The sequence below is a fragment of the Salvia hispanica genome, chromosome 1, assembly GCF_023119035.1.
Source record: "Salvia hispanica cultivar TCC Black 2014 chromosome 1, UniMelb_Shisp_WGS_1.0, whole genome shotgun sequence".
Lineage (NCBI taxonomy): Eukaryota > Viridiplantae > Streptophyta > Magnoliopsida > Lamiales > Lamiaceae > Salvia > Salvia hispanica.
The window spans coordinates 48803121-48828100 of record NC_062965.1 but is presented as its reverse complement, the minus strand read 5'-3'; the positions used below and the strand labels follow the sequence as shown (position 1 = coordinate 48828100).

The following is a 24980-nucleotide window of genomic DNA, read 5'->3' as shown; positions in this document are numbered from 1 at the left end:
TTGCTTATTATTTATTTAAACTATATAATATGTAACTTCCATTATTAAATTAATTTTCTCTGCAAATACTCTTTATTTCCATATTATTCATTGTTCTATATTGAATTCTCATATTTTACCTTTTCACTCAATTTCTCTATAATAGAGTCACTTATTTTTCTTTAAACAATACATTTAATCTCTATTATTTTATTTCTTCTCATATTTTATTATTTCTTCATCTATATATTTTATTATTTCTACTACTTCTTCACCTTAACTCATTAAATCTAATTTTTAAAATCTCATACTAAAAACAGTTCATCAATTAATTTGACAGAGAGGAAGCATATTATGCCATTTTGATAAAGTTTGAATAAATAGAGAAATTGAAAACCGGCGGTTTCGGGTCCACTTGCTTTGAGTGTTCGGCCATATACAAACAACTAACGGTTATACATATAACTAACTCTTATTCCATCATACCAAATCTGAGACTGTTCTCATCCTCGTTGCAGCAGCTCAATAATCAATCGTTGCCGCTCCAAGCTCCAATTCTTCTGCATTCATTCATGCCAAGATATCAATCCCTAATCCCTCCACTCGCCTCTGATTCATCGATTTTAATTTACAGGTCTGACATTTGCGATCCATTTTTAATTTGATTTTTAAACAAAACGTTTGAATCAGTAACCGACTTCGGTGATTTCGCAGGCAAAATGCTGCGTCCGCCGGAGACAATGGAGGAACAGTTGATAATCCAAGCAATTACAGAAGAGTGCCCCTGGGAGAACCTGCCGAAGCGCCTTCAATCAACCCTGAATTCCAAGGAAGATTGGCACCGCAGGTTCGATTTGCTTATGTGCTTCGGTTTTACTGGCGCAATCGATTTATTTGTGTTGATCTATGTAGATTTTGTATGTATCAGTTAGAAATTAGGAATCCGTTGATTCTGTTCGGCTAACTCCGTGTTGGCTGCTTGAATATTTTGTTCTGTGTGTAGTTTTCTGTGTTTGATATGATTGAGAACTCGCCGATGAGTTAACACTTCGTTAATTAGTTTTTTGGTATCATGCAGGATAATTGATCACTGCATAAAAAAAAGACTCCCCTGGAACACTTGTTTTGCTCGCATGGTGTGCAAAGAAGCTGAATACTATGAGGAAATGATGCGTTATCTACGGAGGAATCTAGCGGTGTGTTAATGAATAACTGATGTCACCATTAATTCTCTGAGTTTTTAGGTGTCATGGTAATTTAGGCACCACTTAAATTTGAAATGTGAATATAAAGCTACTGACAAAAAAATTGTTGAGTTGTCGAGCGATGAAGCTGAATAATGGTAACATATATGGAAAATGGAGTCAGGAGGATAATTAAATGGTACAAGTTAGTATGAATGCTACTGATATCATTCAAAGGGGGAGCAGCATTCGCACCAAAACTTGGATTATGGAGGAGAGAAAGCTTGTTTAATAATCTCAGGCTGTAGTGTTAAGTCTACTACTCTAGTCTAGGACAAAAGTTTTGATGCCTCCTATTATTTACTTGACGAGATCATTGTGAAACTGTGAGGCTAGGATATGAAACTAATAATTTCCTACTAGTATTATTGAATCTAAAGGTTTTCATAGCTCCAACCTTTCTTTGAAGGATCTGTCGCATCTGTTTTAAAATGCGACACTTATTTTAACTACTTCTGCACATTCATCACTTTAGTAGTATATCATTTTGTTCAGTGTGGAATTCCTCACCCTTGTACTTAATCTTTTATTTAGTTATTAAAATTTATTTTCCTACCTCTTATCCCCTTCTCACTAACAAAAGAAAACGAAAAAGAGTATTGTTTGGTTCAGTCTGATTCTGACAATTAACTTGGTGATTGTTTTTGCAGATGTATCCCTACCATCTTGCAGAGTATGTTAACCGTGTTATGAGGGTTTCTCCTTTCAAATATTACTGTGACATCTTATTTGAAGTGATGAAAAATGGTATGAAGATTCACAGTTCACAGGCTTCACTATTTTCTCTTCTTTTATGCTGGAATTTCACTTGCTAGTTTGACACACTTGTTGCTTGTAAAATTTCATATATGGCAGCATATTTAGTCAGGCCACCACTTTAGCACCCAAAATCCGGAAGGAATCAGTTCGCCCTCTTATACATTAATTTGCTCATTCTTGTACCCCGCGCTCTTCAGTATGCTTAACAGTTCTGATAGTGGAGTTTGGAAGATGTTTATCAAGTCCAACAATTCTGTAGAAGAGTATGTAGCGGCATTGCATTCAAGAACTACTACCAATGTATCCATAAAATGCCACATTCATGGCCATAATGAATCGATACTGCATAGGTGAATTTGCAATAGTACATGCAAGAAGCAGAGTATTGGTGCCAAAGAACTACTACTACTTTCTTACCTAGACTCAAATTGTTATATCAACAATAGGGCTATGTGTACTTGAGGATGCATGAATAACAATACTCATTAAATTTCAATGTCATTATCTAGTGTACTTGAGGATGCATGAATAACAGTACTCATTACATTTCAATGTCATTAGATAATCAGTGCACAGCCGGGAGCACATTTGCTAATATACTTTAAACTTTCAGTTCTATCACTCTATATCAGCGTTTCTCTTCCGTGGTATTTATAACTTCTACGCAACATGTTTGCAGAACAACCCTATGACAGTATTCCCAATTTTAGTGCAGCAGATGCCCTGCGGATCACAGGAATCGGAAGAAATGAATTCATTGACATCATGAACAAGTGTAGATCTAAGGTAGGATTTAATGACAGCATACCCTCTCTGTACATCATGGTACAGATCACAATGCTCTCAAATTTAATACATGAGTATTCTTATTGTTTCATATTCATAAAACTTATTTGAAATAGATAGCTAAAAAGTTCTTCTTTGCTTTTATTTCACCACATTCTCCTTGAAGCACCACGATTGGAAACAATAAGCAAGTAAAGGACTCAGATAGATATTATCTGTAATTTTTTTTGGAACCATTAGTTAGGCAATACTTATTTTATATCTTTCAAACTTCGTAAGGTACTGAAAATTGAAATTTTGTGTTTACTAATAAAAGTGCCCTTTCTCAGAAACCCAGCATGCTGAAGTAAATTATGTTCATGATTATGAAGTACGGAGTACGATGGAACTGATATGCGAAAGCACTATTGCCCTTATAGTTAGCACCCTTGGCATTTTTAAATCTTCCACTTGCTGCAATGTTTGATGTTCCTTATCAAACATAGTACAATTATCTGCCCATCTAACTAGAGTTTAATTTTGTTGGAGCCTTTCAGAAAATTATGTGGAAGTTAAATAAGTCCATAGCAAAAGAACTCTTGCCGATAGAACCTGTTGAATTTGTGATTGAGCCATGGTGGGGAGTTTGTCTTGTCAACTTTACTTTGGAAGAATTCAAGGTCTACTGTCATTTGACCAAATTTACTTCCTAATGCATATTTCCAGAGGTAAAAGTGCAACTGACACCTCCATCTCTCCTATAGAAACTCTCAGAAGAAGAATCAGCACAAATTGATAAAATCTATAAGGAGGAAGCCAATTCTTTCTTCCTATTTGATCCGGAAATTATTAAGGGTCTATTTCGCCGTGGGCTCGTGTACTTTGATGTTCCTGTTTATCCTGATGACCGTTTCCAAGGTACCCTTTTGAGAAATTATTAGTAAACTTTTTAGATGAAATTTGAATATTCCTACCAAAAATAGTGAAGAGTTATATAGAGAATGCCCACTATCATTTTGGAAATGACAGAAACCTTTTGATTTGATCTCTCTAATCTTCCATACTCTGCTGTTTCTTTCAAATGAAATGAATACATAAAACATTGTCATCAATTTGATCAACCTTAAGCCTCTGACCTAGTATTTTAAAGAATTACTGATGTTTGGAGTTGGGCCTAAAACCTTGCTTTGGTGAAAGTAAATAGGAGTAAAATAAATTGAGAACTAATTTTGGTTTCGTATGCCCAAACTTGTACCTGACCCTCAAAGAAGAGGAAATTACCTTAATGTTTATAAGGTAATCCTTAGTTTCAACACTCTACTATTGAAGATTTACTAGCTCTCTGTCTCACAATTGGTTTTAAAAAAACACTGTAGCACTTGTGTTGTCATCATGCTCAATTTTGAGAAAAATGAGATGGGTAAGACGGATGGTATAAAAGTGCTTTTGTTTGATTCATCCTCCCAATTGTCCTGTTCTACTGATCCAAACATTTGGTGAGGAAATGCCTAGAATTTCTAAACTGTTTGGATGATCTTATTTCCTTGAAAACTGTGACTTATCAAAGCTTTTAATTTCACTTGACGATTATCTTAACAATATAAACAGTAAGACCTCCTAGACTAAAATAATGACCTTAGAAGATAATTAGATGCAACCATCTCATTCAAACTAGGTGACTCCGTGATTGTAGTCTGTACAACTGACCGAATTGCTATCAAACTCATCTTGTGTAAAATTGGAGAGTTTTTGTTTCTTTCGTATTGAGAAGGAAAGTAAATAGGTAACATCATTAAGGCAGCAGAAATGATAGATATGACAAGGGTTATCCATATGCATAATATTGATTGTGTGCTTATATGTTAAACATTTATACTTAGAGAGCTAATGTTTTCCTTTTTTTTTTCTTTTTTATGTGTCTTTCAGTTTCAAAGCTTGAAGGATTTGTTTCAAACAGGGAGCAGTCATATGAAGATCCCATTGAAGAGTAAGATGCATCGATCTCTTACGTTTTCTTGGATTAGAGCTTTAAAGGTGTAAACAACTTTACATATAAATACAGTGGGTTGTGTAAGCAGGTTGCTATATGCTGTGTTTGTGGTGTCAAGCGAGAATTCAACTGTTGCTGAACTGGCATTGACTTTGCAAGCTGATATCTTTCAGCTACAGGCCGCTGCATCTTTTGTTTGTCGACTGGGATGGGCAGTGAAACTTATTGATCCAGCCTCTATTCTTCAGGACTCTTATTCATCTGGATCTCCTAGAAGTATGCTCAGTGATGACGAAGTTGGTTCTCATGCTAGTATGGGTCCTTCAAGTTTATTTGGTGATGGCAGCAGTCGTCAATCATCAGATGTATTATGGACAGAAAACTCTAGTCCTTCTGCCGACTGCTCTAGTGTAGCTTTTGTTGTTGATGCTAATATAACATCATATCTTATGATGGGATCTGTCTCTCCAGGTTTATCTCTGTGTCTAACCATTCTCCAAATACATATGTTTTTCATTAAATTCTATTATGTCCGGTGTCACATTTTACTAAACCAAGATAAATTTTTAGACCATGAAACTTTATATTGAATCTTGAAGAGTTGCGATTCAAAAAACAACATTATAAATGTGGTTATAGTTGGGGCAGGGATATCTATTTGGCTCTACACTACTGGGTAGAATCCAAGATGGATTATGTCCCCGTACTTGATGAGTTTTCTCAAGTTTTATTACTAAAATTCCTTACTCCTTATTTATGCTTTTGAGAATGAAGTATCTGAAACCTGAGGCTATTTCTTGCAACGGTTGAAAAGAACTCATGAGTATTTGACTTAAGACTCCCAACCTTGAAGACAAAGAACAAAATTAGAGACGATAAACCCATTGGGAGAAATTTCTATGCTGTCAACCTCTTTGTAGTGGATTAACATCAGAATAAAGCAAATTTTCTTTTGAGTTTATTGTTATAATGATTGAGGATATTGGACTAAATAACCAAGTTAGAAGCTTAGGTAAGAAATGTCTGTACACATTAATGAAACTGTGTTTTACTATGCCAGAATGAATGTGGTACAGTTTGCAAAGAAAGAGGTTAGTTATCCTCGAGATCAGCTAGTTTTCTTACTCAATGACTCCTTTTGTAATGGGGTCTCCACATAAGATATCTGCTAAAGGATATAATCATCTGAGGCAGTATGCAAATTAAACCTTTCTAGGAAAACTCTCTTGGGTGGTTTGATTTCAGAATCCATATCTTGAAATGGATTTCTCTCTGAGCTACATCGCATAGGAATAAGATAACATATTAAAAGCAACATCCTTATTTTGGTGAACTCCAATGAAGAGAATAATTTAAGAATCAAATAGATTCATATCACTGTTTTCTGCCTTTCAAACCGCATAGTTGGTGGTCGATGGGAAGAAGACTCGGTATATTAGTATATATTTCTTCCTGGATTCTGAACTATCTAAATAGTCATATGGCCTTAACATTTTCCTCTAATGTTTGCTGCTTCTTTAATTCCTCTTGCCTTTGAGGGTTGTCCTGCACTTCTGCTAGTTTCGAGGCAACTCATCAGGCATCTTTATGTATAGGTACCTGATTGCTTAATATTTCTTACATTTGTACTGACTTCACCATTTTGTACATTATAGGTCTGAAATCTCATGCTGTGACACTTTATGAAGCTGGAAAACTAGGTCACACAAGCATTGCTGACCTTTGCAATGATCTTATGACCCTAGAGGGTGCTAAATTTGAAGGAGGGTTACAAGAGTTTGCTAATCATGCTTTCAGCCTCAGGTGTATTCTTGAATGCCTAACTTCAGGTGGAACTGTTACTGATGAAAGACAGAGAGTGACCAAGGAGGACACCGCTTCATTGACAACTGATGCTTGTCAAGGTGACAGTTCTCAAAATAGCGTGAATAAAACAGATGACACTAATGACTCTGTTGAGCTCAGTGGAACTAGTATAGATGATACTTTATCTACTACGTTATCTAAAGAGACTAGTTCTGATGCAGAGGATTCTAATTTTAGTTCCAAGTTTGAGGAAATTTCAGATTCTGCTGAAAGTTTGACTGCCAGAAAAGATTTAAAGAAAATAAGGAAATACAGAGTAGATATACTTCGTTGTGAAAGCTTGGCTGCTCTGTCCCCAGCCACATTGAGTCGTCTATTTCGTCGTGACTATGACATTGTCATGTCCATGATTCCACTTCCTCATTCTTCTGTCTTGCCTGGATCAAAGGGCCCTGTTCATTTTGGTCCTCCAACACATTCTTCCATGACTCCTTGGATGAAATTAGTGCTTTACACTGCTCTATCCAGTGGACCTCTTTCTGTTGTTATGATGAAAGGCCAGTGTCTAAGATTACTTCCTGTACCATTAGCTGGTTGTGAGAAAGCCCTTATATGGTCATGGGATGGATCTACGGTTGGGGGTCTGGGAGGAAATTTCGAAGGGAATTTAGTTAATGGAAGCATTCTATTACACTGCTTGAATTCTCTTCTTAAACATTCTGCTGTGTTGGTTCAACCTTTGAGCAAGAATGACCTTGACGATGGTGGAAATGTTGTAACACTAGATGTTCCATTGCCCTTGAAAAACAGTGATGGTTCAGTGGCTTGTATTGGGGAGGAGCTGGGGCTAAGTGGAGAGGAATGTTCAAAGTTAAACATATTGTTGCATGATATATCGAAAAAGATAAATTTGTGGACAATAGGTTATATTCGCTTACTTAGACTATTTAACGAGAGAAAATTAGAAACCTTTTCAGTTGATAAAGAGAAGTATGAATGGGTTGTACTTGGTGCACAATTCGGTGTCCCACTTTTTAGTCCCCAATTGTGCAATAGTATATGCAGGAGAGTGGTTTCTTCACAGTTACTTCAAACAGATTTGTCGAGTGAGTATCATGAAGCTATGCAGGACTTAAGAGGCAGGTTGCTTTATGTTTGTTCTGAGTACCAAGCATCAGGCCCTACTGCAAGACTTCTTAACCAGAAAGAGCACGTTAAGGAAAAGGAATCTTCTCAACTACTAATGAATTATGCTAGTGGAAGATGGAATCCCATTGCAGAACCTTCTTCTCCTATTTCAGGAGCCTTAAGTGAAAACCAAAGGCTAAAACTTGCTAACAGGCACCGAGCTGGGACTGAAGTTTTGAGTTTTGATGGTAATATCCTAAGGTGTGTCTTCGTTGGCTATGTCCTGGCTACTCATGCATGGATAATGCATTTCTAATTTCTTAAAAGTATTCCTGTCTCCATAAGTCGAATCAAACTTCTAATTTACTACTACTAGTTTTCTTCTCTCTCTATTTCTCTATTTGGTTTCTGATCCTCTTTAGTGTATTTTCAGAAGTTGTCAAAAAGTCCTAACTCCTAAGATAGGCAGGCAACTACCTCATCAAGTAGGCATCTTCTCAGAATGTTCGGTTGATTATACTAGTTTCGTGCAAATCTGTACAAGAGCTCAGCCATTATGTGAGCTTCATAGCTAGTAAATCTGGTTTTTTAGCTTATTGAGGTTTCTGGTTCTGATCTTATGGGAAGAGTAGCCCTTGATTCAAATAGTTCTCCATCATTGCTACAGTTAAAGTTATCTAACACACTATTTTTTGGATTCTAGGCCATGATCCTTATTAGATTTGGGCCTATCTCCTCTTAAAATGCCTTATAAGGGGAGAGAGTACTCTGAACTCATATTTAGAAGCATAAAAAGGGTGGCTTGAACACTCCCCCCGCACATGTAGGCCGGTACAACTAATCAAACTTAGGCCTGGTGCCATGTTAGAATTAGGTGTACTCCAACAGAAAGGATGATTCAACAAAACCTTTATAGTATTGATTTAGTGTTTGGAAGGACAATGGACCACCAAAGGACCCGAACCATGTTCTAAATATATGGATAACAAACTTTTTGTATTCCTTTGAACTGATAGCATATTTTGGCTTGTGAAGAGGAAGACATATCGATATGTTTTTACTTCACTGATTTGAACTTTACCACCATGTCTTTCTGATATTGTAGGTCATACTCCCTAAACCCAGTCTACGAGGTTGGAGCCAGGCCCTTTGAAGAGTCAGGCGTCATTGGCACTGGGAAAGGTGAATCAGAGGATGTTGATGGCAAAGAAGTAACTCTCCCGGGTGTAAACCTTCTATTTGACGGGTCTGAGCTTCGTCCTTTTGATATCGGTGCTTGCCTACAAGCTCGTCAACCAGTCTCCTTAATAGCTGAGGCATCGGCAGCGACTTCCTCTTTGACAGTCAAACAAAAAGTTTAGAATTCAATTTGGTCTTCCCAGACTCCCAGTCATAGTAGATCACAGGCAGCATTGGTGTTTCAGGTTACCATTGTAGCAGGCCATGATGCTTGATGAGGTAAAAGACCAAATTCTCTTATTTCAGATGCACTTGTCATACATTTCGAGTTTCTTTTCTGATATCGATGCTCTTTTTCGTGTCCAGCTTCTGCTTCTCTGCTAAAGTGTGCCTGCAGAGTATTAAGTACATAAATGAGAATGTTCTTTTCATCGGCGGTTGAAGCTAATAGGCCAAACTGACACATTTAGATAGTTAAAATTATGTGTGAGGCGTTCACTCATCTGATTATTATTCATTTGTTATAGAGTGCAATTATGCTTCAAGTCTTTTGCACTTTCCCGTCTGATTAGGATTAACTTGTTCTTGGGTGCAAGAATGCTTTGCACATTTCATGCAAAAGAATACTACTAGTACTAAAAAATATTTCTGTTCGTGCACATTTTATTGCTTCAAGACATTGCGAATAAATACAAAAAGATAATCTTGTTTCATATACTAGTATTTATTAGTTACCACTAACTAATATGCTAAAAGGGTATGTTAAAGTGAAACAATAATTAGTGCATAACCAAGATCAATCCTATAATCGCATTATATCTTAAAATAAATGGACAAGATGAAAACTCCCGATATCAGTTTATTACACACAAAAATCAATAAAGAGATTCTAATACTAGTAATTACTATATTGATTTTATACACGTAGTAGTAAAAAAATATTTTAGTGATAGTAAATTGTTTATTGAAATATATAAAAATTTAAATAAAAATGATCAAATTTCATGATCCAACATTGTATTTTCGATGTAGCCATATACATTCGAACACAATATTATTTTGGATGCGACCTTAAACTTAATCGTGGGAGTCGGAGACTGAAATAACAATTATATGTAGTCTAAACTTGAGTGACACTGGAATATGTAAATGAAAAAGTACTACTCTCTTCGTGCGAACAAGAGTCACGTTTTGTTACTTTAGTTCGTCCGGGAATATGAGTCTCGTTCACTTTTACTATAAATATAATAAATTGACTAACTTATTTCACTCAAATTTTATTTAAAACTAATATATATATAAATAAGACTCTTATTCTACTAAATTTTTTTCACCTATTTTTTTTCTTTTTTAAAAATCCGCGACACCAAGAAATAGTACTTACTAAACTAATGATAGACGGACGGAGGGAACATAACAAAAAAATGGGGATATTTTATGGAAGAGACGCGAAGAAAGCGTCATAAATAGGTCGCTCATTCACGTGGCAGACATGAAACGTCTCTTCATCCACGGAGCTCTAACTCCGATATACTCACTCACATGTATATTCCGATTTTCACCTCTCATTTATCTCTCCATTTTGAGCGGTGAAGTTGGTATTCGTAATTCGTGGATGATATGATTTGATTATGCGTCGCTCTCTGACAAAAAAACAAAAGAAGAATTCTCAGTGAATTCAGTAGAAGTACTGATTTGAATTTTGCGGATTTTGTTTGATCGTGAAAGTAACTATGCTTCGGCATTCCACTACTCTCTGGAGCAACGGCAATTCCGCTCTCGTTCCCGCGCTCGGCGCCCTCCCGGCTATTGTCCGGTAAAATCGGCGGATATTGTTTCTGTTTATGTTGTTGCTAATGCGTTCTCTTTTGGTTGATTTCTCTCTCCTGACCGCAGTTGCAGTTCGGCATCAACTGAAGGAAAGGGTTCTCAGCGGGGAGTTTTCAGTAAGGTAAGCTCCTATATTATTGTTTACTATTTTCTGAATTTAAGTATTAAGATTGAGGATTTTCGGCTCAGGTTAGACGAGAATTTGGTGGAAGCCGCCATATGAGTTCATCTGTGCAGGCAGCTCGAGCTGGTGAGCAGAGTGTGGTGGTTGAGGTATGGTTGATGATGATTTATTGCAATAGAGGGCGTGGTTGCAATTTAGGTGCTCTCATTTTCAAAATGATTGCTTCTTTTGATTATTGCCTCATAATCCTAGGAACAAGCATTCCAGAAATCAGAGGGTCCATCGCTGAAAGTTTTGCCAGGTCAATCACACCCTCTAGGAGTGTCAGAGGCTGAAACTGGAATTAATTTTGCGATTTTCTCTCAAAATGCTACCGCAGTTACCCTCTGCTTAAGTCTGCAAGAGAGGTGAGAGTGTAACTTCTAGCTCATACTATCAACTCAAGTTTAATTTGGTTTTTTGATCCATCTCTGTTAGTTGTCTACCCTACACATGGGAATTCATGATTATTTAATTTCATTTTGTATTTTAAAATTTGATCTATTTCCTCCCATGACATTCTAGGGCACCAGGTTTGTTGTTGATATGCCTAAATTTCTCTATTGAAAAACCTAAAGACATCTCGTTTCTTAAATGATAAACTGTTAACAGCACTTTAAACATGATTAATATGTAATGGATGTATTTCATGTTGTATGCATGGGATATTTTAGGTTATCCTCACTCCTCTGCCTGTTAGTGTTAGCATTTTATGGTTTTACTCATTCCCAAGTCATTAATTATTTTTTAGTGGAACAAATAGCACACTTGAAGACGGGATGATTGAATTGTCGTTGGACTCGCAAATAAATAAGACCGGAGATATATGGCACATCTGTGTTGAGGTAGTTTCTCTTTTTTCTGAAATTAGCTAACTGGCTTATTCAATTCTAAACTTCTATACATCTGCTCTGAATCCATTCTTGTTTTTCATAAGGTTACATGTAAAAGTGAGAGTAAGTGATCAGCAAAGTGTAGAAAAGAGCCTCAACTAGATGGATGAGAGGAGTAGATATTATCATAAAGTGATGACTCATTTTACAGAAGTTACAAGGTCCCACATGACATTTATTATAGTCTATAGAATTACTAGAGAAAGCATGAGAAATTAGCTTGTTTGGTACTGCAACAGCAGGGTTTTGACTATTAATCTGCATCCAATGTCCTTCAAACGAGTTTTGCCTGTGGAAAGCTTAAAAGAGTAGTACAAGTTTTCGTAAACTTTTTTCTTCTTTTCCTGTCTTGCTTCCAAATTGAGCTTTAGGCAGGTTTGTGTACCTCAAAATATGCCACAAAAGTATGCCATTAGTTCAATTTAGAGAAAAATCCCTGTTTATTGCTGCAAAGTTTGCCTTTATTTTATATTTTTTGTCCATGTGCTTATCCATAAATTCCGAGGCCTTGAATTACTGGCCTGCTGACAGAATGGCTGTCTTTTGCATAATTTCTTTTCCAGAGGATGATTGAAAATTGAAATCTTGTAGGAATCTGATAATGAGGTGCTGGAGAGGTTTAATTCTATATAAAACTGTAATGTTCTTTAGTTTTTTAACCTTGTATTATCTGGAAACCCTCAACCCTCGTCCATTTATACTCGTATTATCAAAAAAATATAATGACAACGATAGCAATAATAATAATTATGATGATGATGATTATACTACTAACAATAATTTGCTTGCTTTCTTGTGAAAACCTTTTCTAGCTGTGAATGGGGGATGATAGTAAGATAATTTCTCTTATTTATATACAAAGCAATTTGCACATGTATTGTCTGAATCCAGCAAACGGAGGGGGCAAGCCTATTAAGAGATTTTAAATGAGACAAGGATACTATTATTTATGGTTTGTTATGAGAGTCGACTTTGTTGCTTTTATGGTCGATCTTCACTTCATTTTAATTGTCAGTAGGGTCAATTTTTTTTTTTTAACATGATTCCCTTGATCAGCTAAATTGATTCTGAAACTTTTGCTTCTCAGGGATTGCCACGTAGCAATGTCTTATATGGCTATCGTGTTGATGGACATCGAGATTGGCGTGAAGGACATCGCTTTGATAACAAAAATGTTTTACTTGATCCATATGCAAAATTGGTTGAAGGACGCCGAGTCTTTGGTGATGCTAGCAATAAGATGTCTAAATTTTTTGGGACTTACGATTTTGATGGCTTGCCTTTTGACTGGGGAGAGAACTATGAGCTTCCTAATATACATGAGGTTAGTGAACTAAGTCCACTAAATGTCTCTCAAGAGTTATAATAAAGGTAATAGTGATTATCTATGAGATATGCTTTTCGAATATTCAAAATGCCTGAGTGCTTTTACTGCTATTTGGTGTATGTGTTTGTTTTGGAGGCCAAATGTATCCCTTTTCAAGCTACTAATTCGTGATCGCATGCTTTTCTTTTTTACAATCACCGTCTGGTTATTGGGAGCCGATAATCTAACTCTTGTTTGGCACTTTTTTTTTCATGCTACGTAATATAGAAATTTAGAGAATTAACTTGTTTCATCTCTTGGCATGCTGAGACTATACTTCAGTGACCTCAATGTTTATACTTATCTTCAAATTGAGTGGTTTAGCAATTTGTGTCATTGAGTTTATTTGAGAGTGGACGGTTGTGCGCTGAAGGTTTGGAATCTGCTAGTGTCCAATAGAAATATGCTAGCAAATACTTCAATGACATTTAGTCTTGGGTCGTATGTGTTGTATTTTAACTAAGGTATTATAAATGTTTTGAAGTTTTTCACTTAGATTTGCATTTGAATTTTTTGCGTTTCTCTCTATTCTTGTAAATTTTGTGCAGTTTGACTAAAAAAATATATTCTGATTCTGCAGAAAGATCTTGTTTTGTATGAAATGAATGTCAGGGCCTTCACAGCTGATGATTCCAGTGGATTGGATCCACACATACGTGGCAGTTACCTTGGTATGATAGAGAAGGTAATATTACATGTCTTCAAAGTGTTAAATCTCTTTTACTTCTGTTCCTATTATATCAGGGAGCCAGCCTTTGGCTTGGTGGGGCATATGCCACCCTCACCCCCTCTCATCACTCAATATTTACATACAAATTTCCAAATATATCTATAGTTATTCACTAAATTGTTAGGAAATCAACACATATAATCACAAACATAAAAGAAATAAGCACAAGAATTGTCTACCTAGTTCGATACGATGTGCAGCTACATCTGAGCGAGGGTAATAATTCTTGGCGCATATGAGGAGGCCCTCACCACTATTATTTTTGTTACATGGTATACTCAATGAAGTATCAATAATAGGGAAGAGAGTAGTAGTTCTGATATCATACATTCATATTTTCATATATGCTGACTTGCTTGATTAATGCATGCTTTACTTAATGAAATATGTATCCAATTTTGTGAAGATACCACATCTTTTGGAGCTTGGTGTCAATGCAGTTGAGCTGCTCCCTGTGTTCGAGTTTGATGAAATGGAGCTCCAAAGGCGCCCAAATGCAAGAGAGCACTTGGTATAAACTTTGACTCTATGAATTTGTTGATCATGTGAGTCAAATCTGTGGCTTCAATTTGCATGTGATCAGGTTTCATCTGTGTACCTTACTTAAGTGCTGGAAATCTTTCATGTGATGGATGTGGAGGCTCTCTATCTTGGATTTTTGGTCAGCTTGCACTTAAATGCTTTTGGTAGGACGTCAATATGAGGCTAGATATGTTTGAATTCTTGAGTTTCATGGCATGTTCTCTGTCCTTGTGCAATTGTAGGAATTTAAATTCATGAATTAAAGGAGAAGATTAGATGCCTTTCCAGCAAATAGGTTTTTGTGTTAGTTATTGCTACGAAGAAATATTTGATTATGGAGAGATATCATAATTAATGTTAATGTTCGAAACATTCTTCTAGTGTGGAGAGAGAATAAAATTGGATGACTCATTCAGGATGGCATAAAGTGGCTATTGAACTTGTGGCTACCAATTCATATCTTTTACTATTTCTGTTCTCTCACTCTCTGGCCATTTTAGCCATCATGATGGTATATATGCAGATAGTGACGTTTGAGCAGGGGGCGAAAAGGTAGTCAAGCTGTAGATATTGAATAATATGGCTTTAATCCATGTTAATTGTTGATATGTAGATTATGTAATGTAATTAGGGTTTTATCGATCCTACTAGTCAAAGATTTGCATGTCCTTGTGCATGTACTTCCAGAAAAATTAACATCTGATGCTTTAAGTGTTATGGTTTGCAAGATCAACACATGGGGCTATTCAACTATAAATTTCTTTGCACCTATGAGTCGTTATGCAAGCAATGGTGGAGGACCGATTAATGCCTCCCAAGAATTCAAACAAATGGTTAAGGCTTTCCATGATGCTGGAATTGAGGTAGTGCTCATAAAATCAACAATTTATCCGATGGTAAATATTAAAATAAAGTTCTTGATTTGGCCTATGTTTCTTGAAATATATCTCAGATCATTTTGGATGTTGTTTACAATCATACAAACGAAGCTGATGATGAACATCCATATACTACTTCATTTCGTGGCATAGACAACAAGGTGAAGGTCTTGCAATGTAGTTGCTTTTTTTTTCTGGGCTATCTTTTGCCAAACTTTCAGATATAGTAAATTACCCAAAACATATCATAACCACATGATAAGATAAGTATAGATGTATATATTAACAACAATGATAGATATTCACGTGTGCTATCCGGGATGTCAGAGAATGATTTTGTTTACTCATTGATGCTATTGGCAATGTCTTCAAATTTTTGTAGGTCTATTACATGATGAACTTCCAACAAAATGCGCAGCTGTTGAATTTCTCTGGTTGTGGTAATATTTTAATCCTTGAACTCACTTTTCAATGCACATTACTATAGTGGCACCCAGCCATCTTTAAGAGCAAGTTCTGGTCAAGCGAATATGTTGGCATTTCATATAGACTGTTACTATATTCCAATCTCTAGTTACACCTGAAACGAAGGTGGGTAATAATTCGTTACAGTTTAAGCCTTAAGGCCTACCAAGCAACTCTAAACACTAATCTCTAATCTCTCATGCACCTCCTCTAAGGATCTTTAATATTGTTGATGATTTCTCCTGTTCCTTGCTTACCATAATGACCAACAAAGTGCTGAAACGACAATCCACCAAACCCCCCTTAAAAGAGTAACCCTTTTTCCCATCTAGATAGTAGATAGACTTTTCACAACTTGCTCAAGATGGTTTTAAGAGTATCTCAGGGGGATCATCTCAGTACAGGGTCCCTTAGTATCTAATAGACCATTTTCAACCTCACAACCAATTATGTTCTCTCAATTTCCTAAGGCTGTTTTCCTCCCATAATGTGCAATCCCGAAAGATTCTAAATATCCACCAAAACGAAAGCAAGAATGTATTGTATTCCCTTTGCATATTAAAATTAAAAGTGACACTCATATTCTCATTCAACTTAGCACAATTAGTTATATGGTTATCGTGTAGTGGTTTGACAGGTACATACTAACGAATCATTGCAACTTGCAATATTATATTCCGCTTTAAATTGGTTATGAGGATGAGACATAATAGTTAAAGACCTGCCTGCACTTCGTAGCTAAAATATTTATGCCTCAGGTTAGTTCGGACTTTGAACCAAATGATCTACATGCTCAAGTGGTTCTGCATTGTACAAAATCAAGTTAACTTATTGATTATGAAACCATTGATGAGATGACGGAAATTTGAGCAACCTGCATATTTGATATTGATTGCTTGCCTCACATTTCTTGAATTTATGCTCACGAATTTAATGTTTTAAATCGGTCACTTAGAAAGTGACATCTCTCTATTTAACCAAATTATTTGTTTCCAGGAAATACGTTGAATTGCAACCATCCTGTGGTCATGGAACTGATACTTGACAGCTTGAGGCACTGGTATTATTCTGACTCATACTGATCTCATAACCTTGGAGGTGTCCAATATGGCTGTTGATGCATGCATACAAATTATCATTTCGCATTATATTTGTCTTTGAACATGCCACCATCAATGAAAGTGCAATTTTCATACATCCATTGTTCAGTAAGTTCAGAGGGATCTAATAGTTAATACCTACTTCTGATAATGCACATGAAAATACCCACTTGAAAGTAAGGAACAAAAAAGCCCTTTAATGTGACAAAATCTGCGTGGTAATCATTGGCACTCTACAAAACCAGAACCACTGAAAGGTTGGCAAAACTGATTTCCCACTTCCAAAAGTTGCAATGCCAGAACTGCAGAAAGTTTGGCAGAACTGGTTTGACTGACTTCTAACCCATAAACCTGACAAAAGTTGCTATCCAAAACTGCTGAAAGTGGCAAAACTGGTCTGACGCACTCCTGGCCCACTAAAGTTGCAAAGCCAGATCTGTTCTAAATTTAGGAAACTAGTCAGGTTGTCCTGATTTCCTTTATAGTGGTTATTTTCTACATGTTTTTATAAAAGTGGGTACACAACATATAACCGAGTGGTTATTCTTATTTTTCATCCAGGGATCAATTTTGTCTTTTCAAATAATTTGGGTTTCTGACTAACTGAAACAAGAAGTAGCACTTAAACTACACTAGAGATAAGATGTGATCATAATCATCTTATTAATCATGGCAAGTTGTCAACCTTTTATGTCAGTGATTTACCATCAAAAAGTAACTCTTTGTGTGATGTTCTTCAATAGGAGTTGTTCAGAAATAGTAAAGTGCAACTTTTCTACCTTTTTTAGATAAAACATTTTTGTGATTTGGTGTCTTAACTAGTTCTAGTGGTAATCTTTTATTAGAAAATCTAGTTCTCAATTTATTAAGTACCAGCAAGATAATATAATTAAATGAAATTGCTGATATCTTTTTAGTTAGTACTACCTTTCTGTAGCTTGAAAGAATTTTTTATTTGTTTTTTTTTTGTACTGCATTTTAATAGTTGCTACTGCAATCAAGTTTTAATAAATTAGATTTTCAGACTTTCGATTGACATTCTAACTGCAGGGTAACTGAGTATCATGTGGATGGGTTCCGATTTGATCTGGCTAGTGTGCTTTGTCGAGGAACTGATGGTTCTCCCCTCAGTGCTCCCCCATTGATCAGGGTAATTTATGACTCCCTTCAAGTGGGATTGGAACTTTACAATTTATAATATGATGGGTAACTACTAGTGGTACCTTGTGTTAATTCTAGCATCTTTTTATTCTTTATTTTGAATTTATTCCTTTATTGTCTTGTCACCCCTTCCTATACTGGTTTTTGTCACAATTTTCAACCGTCTCCATACTTGTTTTCCTGTGAATTGCAGAAGTAATAATTTGATAAGCAAGTTAAGCTTTACCTGTCAAGTTCATAATTCTTATAGGTCTACAGATAGGATTCTCTGTGATAAACCCAAATCTCGTGTAAGTTCATAATTCTTATAGGTCTACAGATAGGATTCTCTGTGATAAACCCAAATCTCGTGTAAGGTACATCCATGAGGCCCAAAGTTTAGAACAATTGATCTCCATTTCACTTGATTCTATGCATGATCTTAGTTGGTCTTACCAATTAGCGCAAAGAATAAAGCCAATTTAGTTTTTTCGGATCCAGAGGACCAAAGTTTAGTCTTAGAATTCAGTTCTCTTGATTAGTCCAGTACCATTATCTCCTCTTTTGCATGTAATCAACCGCTCATAGCTGAGATGACACCATGTAGTTGCTCCTCATTTCGTTGCACATGTTTGCTGCAACACTAGCTATGCTAACTAGATAATCCTTTCAGATAATCCCCTGAAAAACATTCATCTTTTTTCTCTTGGGAAATAGGAAATGTGAATGGAATACTGCTAGGGTGCTAACAAATAGCTTCCTATCCAATTATTGTGTGCTACTGCAGTACTGCTTACTTGTCTTCTATTTGGTTCCCAAGGAAAAGAGATAGTTAGTCTTGCAATTTCAATAAAATCTTCTTATCTATTATTCACAAGAATATTATTTTGATTCCCTATGTTGTTCAAATGGATGTCTGAAGATTTATCTTGTAACAATTTGGATTGACTATTTTGGTAAAGCAAGGGTAACAACCTAGTAGCTGTCAATGGAGCCTGTTGTGTTTCTGTATTGTTGTATTGTTGTGTTGTTGTACTATTCTGTCATTACTAGGCACCACCCTATGGGCCCAGGGTATTACATTTTTTGTTAGCCCTACACATGTGAGGTATTGACTGCTTCAATTATGCAGGCAATAGCTAAAGACAGTGTCCTCTCAAGATGTAAGATCATTGCAGAACCTTGGGATTGTGGAGGACTATATCTCGTTGGAAAATTTCCGAACTGGGATAGGTAACTTCTGTAATTTCTACTTTTTTGTATATTTTTATATTCATATGTAAACTGGTGCAAACATTAAAATATGTCATTACATATTATACAGTCTGCAACAGACATACACATCATGAGTGAGATGAGAACATTGTGTAATATGAGATCATAGATAGCCAAAATTGAGCTTATTAACGAACCTGATATGCAAGATACTGTGCTCACGTTATTTGATCCTAGTAGGAGATTCCCCAGTATCTCTGTTACAGCCACTTTACTAATGAAGAGGAATAGAGGACGAGGTGCTTGTTAGGGCACACGCAGCGATAAAAGTTATTCTATTGATTAATTATTAGTTTAATTATTTCCTTGTTCAGTTATTTAGTTTGATTAGATTAGGATAACATTATCTGGGATTTATAGATTTTCATAATATGCATCTAGGACTTTTAGATCTTCACGGGAGCTTGTGCTTGTGACATGAGCGTTCCTCTTTTGTGGAATATCTCTTTGAATTTGGGATTTTCATTGAGTTTTATTATTGGAGTTCTTGCTCAATCAATTATTCATCTCCTTTACTCTTAACAATCTCTTTGTTTTGACATTTGAAATTATAATTTTTTATCAAGTTGGGTCTTTATTGTAAGCCAAGATTGCATGTAGAGGCCTGACAATGCATATTAGAGAACCTTATAGGTAATAATGTGCACAACATTTAAAAATACTTTGATTTTTTTCCATTTCTTCTCTTCTCTGTGTAACCTAACACAATACCCAAATATCACAGTCTGAATCTTTGGCTTTGCAGGTGGGCTGAATGGAATGGAATATACCGCGATGACATTAGAAAATTTATAAAGGTGCTGCAAGTTGAAAAAATCTCAATGAGATAACATATATTGAAATGTATCTGTACTCAGATTTTATGAAATTATAAACATAAGTTGAGGTAATAGAAAAGATGTTTATGGGAACTCTCTAGTGAACAATGTATGGACTGGGGATAAATAGTTTCCTATATTTAACTTTACTCATTCTCGCTGTAGTCCACTACCCCCAGCCTGAGGCAATCATAATTCGTTACAATACTGAAACAACCTTTTCTTACTCTAAAATTAATATTGATGATAATACACCACATCTAAAAGGAAAGCATTTCATACATGCTCATTTTTTTTTTTGCAAAGTTGCTTTTATTTGAATAATCATTTTAACCTTGGTTTAATTTGAAAACAGGGTGACCCTGGTATGAAAGGAAGCTTTGCTACTAGGATTTCTGGTTCTGCTGATCTGTACCGAGTAAGTATTATTCAGCCCATGGAATTTAATTTTTCTATCATCTATGGCTAAGTAATGTTCGTCCTAATGATTTTGCTTCTAAGACTGGTTGTTAACTTTTGTAACCTGTTAGTACAAATAAGTCTATCACATTGTTTTCTATAGTTTGAACTGATATGTAATGTGATAATCTAGATCTTCTTTAGTGAAGGGCTCAAAGTTGTCTAATTCTAATGCATTATCCGTTTATCATTGTCTGATAAGATATTTTTATTTCTATATAAGTGTAACATTTTAATTAGCCATAAAATCTCTTGTAAAGATGCTATTGATTTGGTTTTGACTTGATTTATTGAAGTGTTGTGATTGCACATCCAAATAACTTCCTAGTTTTGTTGCCTTTAGGTCAATAAGCGGAGGCCATATCATGGTATCAATTTTGTAATCGCCCATGATGGTTTTACATTGTATGACCTTGTCTCATACAACTATAAGGTATCACTAGTCATCATGGTCTTCATCAATTTGGTAGAAATCAACTCTATATTCACTTTCTACCATTTAATGGAACTTTTAGCACAACGATGCCAATGGAGAAGGTGGAAATGATGGATCCAATGATAACTTCAGCTGGAATTGTGGGTTTGAAGGTAGATCTGGATTCCATATGTAAATTTCCTTTCTCGTGAACAAACACACATAAATCAGTCTCATACCATTTCATTTGTAGTGGTATACAGATAGTGCTGCATGCACTACATGATGTTGCAACTATCTTGCAAATAGTCATGATTGTTTAAGCAAAGGAGTCTCTTGTGTATTCCTATTGTCTTATCCTTTACTATATCAATACCAGGAGAAACTGAAGATCCGAATATTCAGGCATTGCGTGCACGCCAAATGAAAAACTTCCAAGTAGCCCTGATGATATCCCAGGTAAACGCTTTCAAATTCTCTAAGATTTATCAATGTTTTAGGGAAATCACCACTTATTGTTGCTATATATGTAAAGTAACTCCTAAAGTAGAAATCCATCTGAGAGCTACCCATTTTTAATTTCTTATTGGCTAATTCTATTTATCTAAACTGTCTATTATCAAGGAAGAGGAAAAAAGCAATGGGTTGCTCCATTTTGTTTCCTGTTTTGGGTTTATATAGTGCAAACTGAGAAGTTTTATACTGATCATATGCACTTTCCTTTTCTTGTAGTCTCACTTTTTCGGTAACAAGGCAGCCTGTAATATTTAAGCCATGCTAGTACTAAACTTTATAAACTTTCGATCCTAGCTATTTGTAATTTCTGTCACTGGATATCTTGTATCTTATGCGTGTTTATATAAACACTATTTCTTTTTCATGACTCATTAGGGAACTCCTATGATGCTAATGGGTGATGAATATGGCCACACTCGTTCTGGAAATAATAATAGTTACGGACACGACAATGCTCTTAATAATTTCCAATGGGGACGAGTATGTATTTTTTCTTATAATTCTTCCATCACCTTTGTCTCTCTCACTCCTACTTGAATAAGTCAAATGAAATTTGTAATTTGATGACACAGTTAAAGGACAAGAAGGGCAATCATTTTCGATTTTTCTCAGAGATGATAAAGTTTAGACGGAGTCGTCATATCTTTGCTAGAGAAAATTTCATTGACAAGGTAAATTCTTATATTTTGTTACTCGTGTTATCTATTTCCTGTGTTAAAATCTTTTGTACATAAAAAATTTTGAGTGGAAATGCTTTTTAACTCGACATTTTCAGTAGTACCTGACATGGAACGATTTCTGAGTTTTGGGTCTTATATGATTTTCGTTTCTATTATAGAGATATCAAAGACACCAGAGTGGCTGTCAATTTATGTGCAATAATGAAACTATATGAGCAACATATCCTGGGAAGTAGCGTGTACTCTTGGCTGTTCCAGCTCAATATATATAGTAAATTGAGTGAGTTAAGCACAGAGGTTTAAATGAAGCTAGCTCTTAGTTTGGGATGTGTGTCCTCTTGATGGTTTTGTATTCACAAAAATCTCATCAAGAACTTGATGAGAAGTGAAGCCTATATCGATTTAGTATATGCATTTAGATAGCTCTCAGGCACTATAGAATCAATATAGCATAATCATATTCCGAATAGGCTGATTGTCGGAACAGTGGATGCTACTATGGCAGATTGCCTGGAAAAACACTAGAATGAAGTTAACCTATGAAGGGGTCTGCAGCAGCTGGCAAACTAACACACTCATTCTAACTGTTTCTCACTCAAGCATGTAGTGCTATGCAGTGAAAAGGAAAATAGCTAAGATAAGGTAACTTGGTTTCCAGGGTGGTAGCACTATCCATTCTCCATTGCAGTTGCAGATGAACTAGATGTGCGAACCTACCTTTCAATCAGAACAGCTCTATGCTAATGCTAATAAAGTTCAAATCTAGGGGATTAGTTGTTTTCTCAGATCAGGGTTGCAACCATGTATGTCGTTTTATGCTAATATAAATACTCGCGCTATTGTTTTACTTGTGTTACAATTTGCATATATCATGTTAAGAATTGCTTGACATTATTTTGATGCAGAATGAAGTCACGTGGCATGAGGATAACTGGGAAAACTATGAGAGTAAATTTCTCGCTTTCACGTAAGGATACGTCCCTTTAATTTTCATGCTAAAGATATCCATGGCTGTGAATTTTGTTTTTATTTGTTATAAAATCGCTAGCACTTCTGTGAATTTCTTTTATTTGTTTTCAATCTACTGAAATTTTGAAATTTATTAAACATCTATATATAACCTGACTTGCATTTCCGGATATTAGATGAACAAGCATTTGCAATTAGTACATCAGGTCATTTGGAAAAGTTTTTGCTATGTCTATTTATCATATATACTTCGAATTCCTAGAACGACATCCTTTCTAAATGGTTTAGTTTTCCAATTTTTGGTCAGTTTTTGCTCACCACTAGAAAAATATGGCAGCTTAATAACTTTTTTGCTTCTAATAAACAGTGATATACCCTTAATCTGGAAAGGAAGGAATTGACTTTTAATCACATCCAACACCTTGTAGAAGCGCTAATATGTATTTGTGATTTTTCAGGCTTCATGAAGACAATGGAGGTCATATTTATGTGGCATTTAATGCGCATGACTACTTTGTTGAAGCTTTTATACCCCCTCCTCCACAAGGAAGACAATGGTTTCGTGTGGTCAGTTTCCAGTAGTCTTAAATTTTCTTCCTGATGGAATGAGACTTCCTCCATTATCTCCAATATTTATGAGTAGTATACCATTTCATCATCCGTTTAAACTAGCCTCTAATCATATGACAATGCATGGGACTTGCACGTAGGTGGATACGAATCTGGAGTCCCCAAATGACATCGTCCCAGAGGGCGCTCCAGGCATAAAGGAGACGTATAATCTGGCCCCCTACTCTTGTATTATTCTTGAAGCGAAGCGATAGATGGATGCTGCTGCTCGCTGCATTTTGAGGTCTAAAGAGGAGTTGGATATTTTCAAGAAATAAATCTCGAGGAACCCTAAATAAGAGATACTATCAGTGCGCAAGAGCTAGGAAATTGAGCTTGTAATAGGTGAAATTATTTTGAAGTTAGAACACAGATACTATTAAAGATTACACAAAGTCATTGTCGAAACAGATTCTTAGCCATGTGATGAAACATTTTATGATTGAAATGTATCTACAATAAAACTTGGGTGTTTGGCTGCTCTTGATATTGTCGGACATTGATTTAGTCGGGGATTACCCGTCCATGACTCATAAGCCAAAATTAATTCTATGGCATTGTCCCGAATTTAAGTATTGGATTGTATCTATAGTCTACTCAACCGGATAATATTTATAAGACATAATCTTATCTATTTATCAAATCGAATACTATCAAATGATATATGATATTATATCCATCAATCCATGTAACATAGTAAAGCATAACATTTTTTAAAAGCGTAACTTTTTTGAAATTGTGAACATATACATGAACCTAAATAAACGAGGTGGCATCACTTGTGTTGTTTTACTTATGCAATAGTATATAAAAAAGATTTATTTGCTATATTAAAGAGTCAAACTTTAAGTGTAGTTTTTATTTTGTCTACATATTTTGAAGGTTATGAATAAATATACAAACTTAAGTATAGATGGATACAAAGAAAGCTATGAATAAATATACGAACTTAATTATAGATAAAAACAACCATGATAGTCGGCGTGGAACCGCTTCAAAAAAACGATGTCATTTCTAATTATGATAATTATGATCGGAAATTGTGGTTAGGGAGAGATGACCTATGTAAAAGAAGTTTGAGAATTCATTTAGATGTAGTGACACATCAGTTTAATTTTCACCTATATCAATTTGTGAAAAAATTACAATGATATTTAAAATACAATATCATTTAAATTTATGTATTTATTAGTACTACAATTTTGCGTACAACTAGTTTGGATTTGATAAAATCAAACCGATTCATTAGACATTCATAAATTTACCCTAATAAATCAAAACAAATGAAAATTCGATATTTTT

General features: G+C 35.4%; 2 protein-coding genes across 5 annotated transcripts; both read left to right on the top strand.

Annotated features, from left to right (window-relative positions):
* Positions 1–478: 478 nt before the first annotated feature.
* Positions 479–9395, top strand: LOC125214812 (protein FAM91A1-like). Of its 3 annotated transcripts, none has more exons than XM_048115980.1 (12): positions 479–613; positions 694–826; positions 1058–1175; positions 1874–1970; positions 2662–2768; positions 3305–3427; positions 3522–3665; positions 4674–4734; positions 4810–5208; positions 6393–7932; positions 8777–9129; positions 9217–9395. In XM_048115980.1, the coding sequence occupies exons 2-11, from the start codon at positions 699–701 to the stop codon at positions 9030–9032; spliced, it is 2973 nt and encodes a 990-aa protein (XP_047971937.1). In that variant the 5' UTR covers positions 479–613; positions 694–698; the 3' UTR covers positions 9033–9129; positions 9217–9395. The 3 variants fall into 3 exon arrangements, with proteins under 3 accessions (XP_047971937.1, XP_047971943.1, XP_047971952.1); XM_048115986.1 differs by having other exon boundaries at positions 3512–3665; positions 4826–5208; XM_048115995.1 differs by lacking the exons at positions 8777–9129; positions 9217–9395 and adding an exon at positions 8105–8582.
* A 931-nt stretch (positions 9396–10326) lies between these two features.
* Positions 10327–24160, top strand: LOC125200692 (isoamylase 3, chloroplastic). Of its 2 annotated transcripts, none has more exons than XM_048098427.1 (24): positions 10327–10666; positions 10747–10801; positions 10870–10953; positions 11057–11211; positions 11607–11688; positions 12824–13060; positions 13683–13787; positions 14239–14343; positions 15083–15217; positions 15307–15393; positions 15615–15672; positions 16694–16757; positions 17848–17947; positions 19070–19170; positions 19958–20009; positions 20386–20448; positions 20833–20922; positions 21005–21077; positions 21284–21363; positions 21796–21900; positions 21993–22091; positions 23006–23067; positions 23528–23636; positions 23780–24160. In XM_048098427.1, the coding sequence occupies exons 1-24, from the start codon at positions 10584–10586 to the stop codon at positions 23891–23893; spliced, it is 2298 nt and encodes a 765-aa protein (XP_047954384.1). In that variant the 5' UTR covers positions 10327–10583; the 3' UTR covers positions 23894–24160. The 2 variants fall into 2 exon arrangements, with proteins under 2 accessions (XP_047954384.1, XP_047954383.1); XM_048098426.1 differs by having other exon boundaries at positions 10328–10666; positions 11595–11688.
* Positions 24161–24980: the final 820 nt, after the last annotated feature.